Here is an 8,694-nt window from a genome sequence, read left to right as displayed (position 1 = left end):
TATCATTTGTTTTGCTTTCTAAACTACGTCTTAACTTTAATATTTTAAATTTTCTTCTTTTATATCTAAAATTTTGTTTTTCCCGTTATTCTCTATGAGCACTGACTTCAAAGTCTGGTATCGCCGATTCGATACTTATATAATTTGCTTTCTTGACAATTGAACTTAACAAATTTATTTTTCTTTCTTATATCTTTTTTTACTTTTGCAGGGGCTATTTCCGGGGCCTCACATGAATGAAAAACAATTTATGTCATTGAATAGCAATGCAAGAAACAGCAAAAAAAGCGAGAATTGTCATAATCTGAAGTCATCACAGTTGCTCTCTTGCTAACACGTCTCACTGGAAATTTCACTTTCTTGCATCTATGTGGTGATGAAACATTTTTAAACATTGTCCTGGCTGTACTTTCCTTTTAGTGTACCATGCCACATGTTTTACTGCATACCACCATATTTTGTGTACTTTTTCAATTACTAAATAATTACAACAGTCAAACAATTTGTAATTTTTAATAATAATTTTGTCATCCATAAGAAATGTTTTTTATGATAAAAATGAGTAAGTAATTTAAAAAGTAAAATGAAATCTTAGAGCTGTCTATCTTTGTCAGACAAAATTATACTCAATCCAGTTTTTTTCCACTTAATGCATGCAGAACATAATCATTATGATCATGATACACTAAGATTTGTTGAAGTTCACGAATTATTATTTGATTTTTAACAATTTCTTCCTGAAATTTCTTTTTGTCCACAACTTTAGGGCACCCTACCCTATACATTTTGTATCCTTTAGTTCAAAATTTTCCAAACAAAACTTTCAAAACCACATTTGACATCTACGACATTTAGGAGCATCTTCCCCGTACACTAAATGTATTTTTTACTATTTATATAGCATTGTATCCTTTATGAAACTTAAAAAGTATACATAATATGTCTGATATGCATTTTATCAGACATTCCAGTTTCATTTTACATGAACAAAATGTGAAGTAAAGTTTTAAAATTATCTTCTAAACAAAGGCACAATATCACATTAGCAATAATGTATTAAATTTCACAATTATTGTGATTAAACTACATAATTATTGGAAATCATCCTCAGCAGGAAAATAGCAAATTCACCAATACCTTATTTGCCAAGAAAAACATATCTATGTTAAATAAAGACATTAATTAAAGGCACATTAATTAAAATTTCTGCCTCAGATATAAAGGGATTGCTGCAATTAATTTTGTGCATTAATCAAATCCTGCATACCTGTATATTGAAACTGTTCTATGAACGCAAAATGCTTTCAAATTTCACATTTCGTTTAATTTATTTTATTCAGTTTCATGGATGTTATATTTATTACAGATTTGTTTGTTGGAGATAGCTGAACTAAAATGGTTAAACTTTAATAAACACATTTCTGTTTTAATAGATTTAAATGTGCTCTAAATAAATTTTATTAACATAAGAAAATGGAAAGTATTAAAAACTTGCTTTGAAATAATTTATTTGGTATATATTTTAATTTATATTCCAAAATTTAATCTTAGTGTATGAACATTAATCCCTCTTAAAAATGAAAATATATATTATGAAAGAAAAGTTGCACCAGTATTTTTTGATTTCTTAAAAATATTATTTTGTTTTTTTAAAATTGATTTTAAGTATTTGTTTACATCTGCTTATTATTATTATATTGAAATAATTTCAGATGATGAGACAGATGGGAGGGTTAGGTGGTGGAGGAACAGATTTGGGAGATTTGGTAAGTAAAAACACACAATTTTTCTTAATTAAAATTTAAAAAATAATTTTGTTTATACAATTTTTATATTTTAAAGGATGGTGAACCAGACAGTGATGATGATGGTAAGATGAACATTTAAAATTTTTTGGAATATGTGCAATTTAATAGAAATAATTTTAATTTTATTATATTAAAATACATGAGACCAATTCAATAATTTTACCATTTTTGCAGTTCATATCATTACGATATAGCTTGTATTAATCAATTTTTAAATCCTTTATTGAAAAATTTTTTGTTCACATTTATAAAGGTTTTTATATTCTTGTAATAATGTTTTTTAATTATAAAAATAAATTCTAAAATTTTTAACATTTCAAAATTTAGCAATTTTTCGTGAAAAGTAGTGCTTTTTTTTCTTTAAAAAATATTTGATCAAATACAAGTTAATCTGTATTATAACAAATTTGATTCATGCCATGTTAAATGTGTATGATTATTATAACATCAACCACTATATTACATTGTTGGTTTAATTTGACCTTGTATCATTTGGTGAAAGATGATTAATTGATATGTTGTATATTTACTGTAATATAGAGTTGATGAAAAAGTTTTACTTTTTTTTTTTTTACATAAGATGTTGCTAGTAGTGATTAATGGCAATTTATAGTCAATTGTTTTTGTTAGTTTTGCTATGATGTTATGTAACAGATATTACAAAGAAAAGTTTTGTTATTACACTCAAGGTTTTTGAGTTAAAAATGGAGGATCTTAAGTTGCGTTTTAGTCATCTTATATTTTTCTACTTCAGTAAAAAGAAAAACTTTACAACTATACAAAAAAAAAAAAGCCCTTTACTGCTTATGGGGAAGCTACTATTAGTGTCATGTATGTCAAGAGTGGAGAAACAAAATGAAGAATTTATTATAATGTAAATGCACATTTAGCAAAATTCCTGCTTTAACAGTGTTTGGAACAATAAATAAGTAATAGTAGATATTATCAGCAGAAGCAAATACAAAGTAGAAAATTGAAATTGTTCATCTGTTAATAATTTCAAAATGTAGAATTTCATTAAGAAATAGTATATTGGTGAATGTGTGTTAGTTTTCAGTTTTACATTAAAAATTGCAAATCACATGTGAAATTAAAATGTGAGTGTAAAAAATATGGTAGATTTTAAATGATTATCTGTTAATAGATCACAGAATTTAAGCTTTTAATAATTTGGATGCAATTACTGTAAGCATAAAATTTTACTAATAATATACTTAATTTATATTATACTAAGATATTTGAAGATATTAAATACAGGGTAATTTTGCAATTATTTCTAAAATAGTTGTACCCAGCAAAAATATTTGCTGTTAAATTACAAATAAATAAGAAAAAGGAGCAAATAAATTTATTTACATAAAATTTATTAATATAAAACTTATAAAATTTTTCAGTATAAAACATTTTCTTGTGTATACTGAAAATATACAAGAGTTAACAGGATATGTAGCTGCAAGGGGATTTCTTACATCAATCTGTGTATATGGATATTATGGAGATGAAAACTTAAATATTTTAGTTAGATATTTTTTAATTTTATGATTAAAATATAAATCTTTTAGATAGTTTTCAGATCTTATAGCCATCCTAAAACAATTGCTCCCTATATTAGGTCAGGGTGATTATATTCTTTTATCCAATGGAAAGAATTTTTATTCAGTTTGTTGATCAGAGAAAAATAATCAAATAAAACGTTGTCTTATTAATGATAAATTAATGAAAACTACTAAGCGTTTTAAAAATTTATCTTATAGCCATCCTAAAACAATTGCTCCCTATATTAGGTCAGGGTGATTATATTCTTTTATCCAATGGAAAGAATTTTTATTCAGTTTGTTGATCAGAGAAAAATAATCAAATAAAACGTTGTCTTATTAATGATAAATTAATGAAAACTACTAAGCGTTTTAAAAATTTATATTATATGCATGTAAACAAAACTTATAATATTTTTCTACTTTTGTCTCTGTAAAGATGTATTTTAGAAATTGGATAAGCATTTTAAAAGAAAAGTAATTAGTATATCCATTGGCACCTTTAAATATATATATGACTGTAGAATTAATTTATAGGATATATGGAAAACTTTTAATACATTAGCTGGTAAATCAGTTTTAATTTTGGAAAGATAGCCCAGATAGAGGGCTGGGAACACTTGAGAAAAGACAATGCTAAGTTTGGGGTCAAAGTTCAAAGAAGGGTTACGAAGTTGGAGGGAGATGTTAAGTTTTGGCACAAAGTCGGAGAAGGTTATGAAGTGCTGTGACAATGTTGTATGTATACTTAGCGAAAGTTGTAAGTGAATAAAATATTTTGTTGTTCCATTGTCTTGGTTAGTAGAAAAAACTTTCCACTTATGTAATTAATGTGCAGAGCTTACAAATTTTTAGATGATATATTTTATACATAATGTTGTTATAATCATGGCCATTAGCATGATTCATTGTTAACAAAATTGTTTGGATTGTTTTCAGCTTTCACATTTCTAGATATTTTAAATAAGTTTTTAACTGATATTACATTTGAGGTCCATCTATACAAAAATATATTTTGTGCATAGAATAAGTTTCAAATGAATAGTGCATAGTCATTTGGAATAATAATAAAATTGAGAAGTTCCAGAATGTAACATTGGATGCAAGCCAAAATTACAAGTTAGATTGTATAATTTGTTATAAAAGTTAAGTTACATGCTATATCTAAATGCATTCAGAAAATAATACTCTATCAAATTTAGATTTGATATCATATCACTCTTGATTTGTATGGGAAAAAAATGTCAAATCTAAAAATGAAATATCTCTAGGGTATTAACAAGTAATATTATAAACTTTATATCCAATTTTGAGCAATTTTTCAAGGCAAACAAACCAAATAAAAATGAATACTAGACATTTATTTTAACTTTTTCCAAATATTCCATTTTCAACAATTCCAAATGCATTTTGCTAGTTTTAACAGGCCTCATCAGTGGATACATTCATTCACCAACTGTTGTTCCTTTATACTGGTATGACTAGATGCATGCTGGGACAAAATAGTCCAGTATAAAGGAACAACAATTGGTGAATGAATGTATCCACTGATGAGGCCTGTTAAAACTAGCAAAATGCATTTGGAATTGTTGAATATGGAATATTTGGAAAAAGTTAAAATAAAAGTCTAGTACTCATTTGTTATTTGGTTTGTTTGCCTTGAAAAATTGCTCAAAATTGGATATAAAGTGTATAATATTACTTGTTAATACTATAGAGATATTTTATTTTTAGATTTAACATTTTTAAAGAAGTATAATACCTCATTGCTTTTAATTTGAATTTATATTTACAATGTTAGTTTTATTTAAGACTTTCTGGAGTTTGAAGAAGTGCTTGCAAATGCCTCTGCAGACAGGAGTTTCTAGGTATTTTCAAAAAAATATTAAATAACCAATAATAGTTGTCATGATATTTTGGGATTTGTTACTTTATACGTAAGTTAATGTGAAACAATTAAAACAGTAATTGTTAAAGAAAAAAATGTTTAGAAAATTAGCATAAAATGTCTTTTTAATATAAAAAAAAAGTCATGTGTTGGATCACACCAACTAGGATAAAGTTTCAAACATTTTAGTTGGCATTTACTTTGGGACTGCCATAAGCTTTTAGATATTAAAGCATAATTTGCTTTTGTGTGGAGGAATTCAACGCATTTTACATGGAGAATAACAGACTTCCCAATAGTCTGTAAATTTACTTTGTGTAGACTACATATGAGTCTAAAGCCATTCGGATGATAAAATAACATGTAAAACTGTAAATCTATAACAACCTTTGTTTTTTAAAGGAAAATTGGCTTGACAAACAAGATCATCTGTAAACTAGATAGTGTTAACAATAGAATGCCTTGAAATTAATCATAATTGTTTGAAAATTTTAATTATATTTTATCCCATTTAAAGTGAAAATTATGTTCAAAAGATTGTTTTATATGAGAATCAAGTTGTAATTATTGATCACTAATGAATAAAAAAAGTATGCAGTGGGTTGTATTTAACACACACATTTTAATCTCACCATGAGTAACATCCATTGCCAAATGTCTGGTAGCACTATTCTGTCAGCATAGCTGTTTTTCACGGATAAATAGCATAGACTTCTCTAAAGCAGTTAGAATGGCATCTGTTGACAGGAATCAATCACCTACAAGAAATTCTTTGAACATCACTTAGAGCCTGCACTTGTGCAATAGGGTTGGAAGATTCCTTGAGTCCCTATGAGTTTGATTTTTTTCCAGACACTAAAGTAGTTTTTACATTTTCCATTTGACATATGCTATTCTAGTTATAATAGTGGTCCATACACTCCATTTGTGGAAGTGGTCTGCCAACAGAGTATGGTGCCTGTCAGACATTTGACAATGGGTACTACACATGGCCAGAGACAATGTGAAGTGTTATTACATCAATTTGCTATAATTACTATTTAAAAACAAATTTTGTTTAACTCAATATGTTGTTTAAAAACAACTACAAATGGATCCTAAGAATTTGTGATAATTTTGATTTCATTTGAAATAACTTGATAGATCCGCTGATATTTTTAATCCAATCCAACATGCATTTGAGAATGAAATAATCTAAGAGAATTGAAGAAAAATATAAACATAAGTAAAGTAAAATTATAATGAAGAGTTTATTTTATCATTTTAGTTTCAAAATTGTTTACTACAGATTAAATGTTGCTGAGAAACAAAACAACAGAAATACAAAGCATTTATTCATTCATATGGGGACATAACAGTATGTGCTGTACATGCAAGGAATGTTGTTCAATGTATTTCACATCATTTAGATGTAAAATCTGAAGATGATTCTTCTCATATGCAATACAGAACTGTCCTTTGTCTGCCAATGTTGCAACATTATCATAATAAACTATATAGTAGTAGCCTGGGACGCCCCCTAGTTGGCGTTCTTTACAAATTTCCATGAGGCACAGTTCCTTTGCCTTTTTTGTTCCTATCAATATGCTCTACTTCGTTAAAGTCCCAGTGGTAAGATTTACCCTCCAAATGAAGGGGTAGCGACCCCCCAAAACTGTAGCCCCCTGTGCAGACAATAAAGTCAAAGAAACCATACCCCTACACATGACCCTTCACGAGATGTAAGCCCTGAAAATTTGTCTGTCATTTCTGGTCACGTGACACTATGGTCAAAAGGACCTACCGCGCAAAAAAATTAACGCGCACTCACACACACTCTGGGGGTCGCCGACCCACTCATTTGCAGGGTAAATTGTGGAAAACAGGCAGTCATGTGTCCCATAGAATAATTTTTAGAGGGCTATATCTCAGGAAGGGTCACGCATAGGGTATGGTTCATTATTGTTCACACAGAGGAAGGGATCACCACTCCTTCATTCAGAGGGTAAATCTTACTGTCCCAATCGCATCATACGGATCTATATTTCTACCTATTAAGCATTCTATAAATACTTTAAAATAGTTTAATTTGTTTATTTACCTTCGCTTGTAAACCTCAATTTTAAATGTATCTGCCATTTTTTCAACAAATTTCCCGTGAGTCAATGTGTGACATTCACTGAGTCACGGGATGTTGTAAACATGTGGCGCAAGGTTAATCAAGGCATATAATAATTATACCATTCCGTGGTATAAATAATAAATTCATATCAATAATAAATTCCTATTACAAATAAAAATAATTTATNTAAGAACAATTAAAAAATAATACAATAAATATAATGTGCTTTCAAGCACTTTGATAATTTACATCACCTAGACATTTCAAAACAATGTTAATTTTACAAATAACAACAACAATGTGAAATGGAATGGCTTTTTTTCACATCAGTGTTAACTTTGCATTGAATGTAATAAGCTATGCCTTATTCAATAGTTGTTGTTGAGTTAATTTCACAAAATATATCCCACTTTATATCCTAGAAGCTACTATATTTCAAATAAGTCAATAAATTTATTCCAAAAGTTTTTCATAAATGTGAAATATTTCAAACTAGTCTGTTTATGGAAAGAATCAACTTGAGAGCAATGTCATGCATAATGATGCTTCAGTTAAACCAGTCAGCACATTTTATAATTCTGTCAGCACTTTTTGCTTAATGTGTCAGGCAATATATGAGTTTAAACAGAAAAATTAGACTGAATGATAGTGAAAATATGAAACTTAACAGAATGCCACTTCAAATGGAAACTGATAAAAGGTTTGCTGATAAAAATTGTCATTGATGATCAAAACTTGTTTTATCCAAGTTCTGAACATCAATGATCGTGTAATGCATGTTTTTTTGTTTACAAGTAATGACTTTTTTTCAGTGAACTGAAGATTGGTATATTTTTACTGGTTTTCATGGTTCAGGGTACTAATGAGATGATACAATAGCTCTTTGTTGTTTTTTATGATTTAAATCTGATTCTAGAGATTTTTCAATAATTTTGTACATAAGTCTTAATGCAAATATTAGAGACTGGGAAATCTCTAAGCAATGCTCAATGTATAATCTAAGATTTAAATTATTTTGTTAGAACTGAACATTTTCGTTAATTTTCCAATAATGCTTGAGATTGTATTTTGTTCCTTTTAAATACAGTAGAGCATCGGTTATCTGAAAGAATTCCAGTTGGCAAATTTAAATTTTCACTAGCGCTGTGGCGCTGCAATCTTTGGCTATATCTTGGGCTACTCCATTTTTTTTTAGCTGGCAGCACTGGCACTTTTGTGTTGTGTTTTTCTGAGGACTGTGTGTGGTGCTGAATTGAATGTTTTTGATACTAGATCAACTTCTAAAGTATGTTTTTTTTTTTTTGTTTTTATATTTTTCAATATATTTATTTTGTTTGTACAAAATAAAGAAATAATTTTTAA

The 8,694-nt window shown here is 28.0% G+C and overlaps 1 protein-coding gene across 1 annotated transcript in view; it reads left to right on the top strand.

Annotated features, from left to right (window-relative positions):
- LOC111618033 (co-chaperone protein daf-41-like) overlaps positions 1–1,902 on the top strand; it is a 32,197-nt gene extending 30,295 nt beyond the window's left edge. The window contains exons 6-7 of the mRNA XM_023359452.1: positions 1,713–1,766; positions 1,843–1,902. Of these exons, the coding sequence (XP_023215220.1) occupies positions 1,713–1,766; positions 1,843–1,887 (99 nt within the window). The 3' untranslated portion in view covers positions 1,888–1,902. The remainder of the gene's footprint in view (positions 1–1,712; positions 1,767–1,842) is intronic.
- Positions 1,903–8,694: the final 6,792 nt, after the last annotated feature.

Source organism: Centruroides sculpturatus, unplaced genomic scaffold, assembly GCF_000671375.1.
Source record: "Centruroides sculpturatus isolate CEXI.00-Female unplaced genomic scaffold, Cexi_2.0 scaffold47, whole genome shotgun sequence".
Classification (NCBI taxonomy): domain Eukaryota; kingdom Metazoa; phylum Arthropoda; class Arachnida; order Scorpiones; family Buthidae; genus Centruroides; species Centruroides sculpturatus.
Note: the sequence above shows the minus strand (reverse complement) of the source record. Positions and strands in the feature narration are given on the sequence as shown.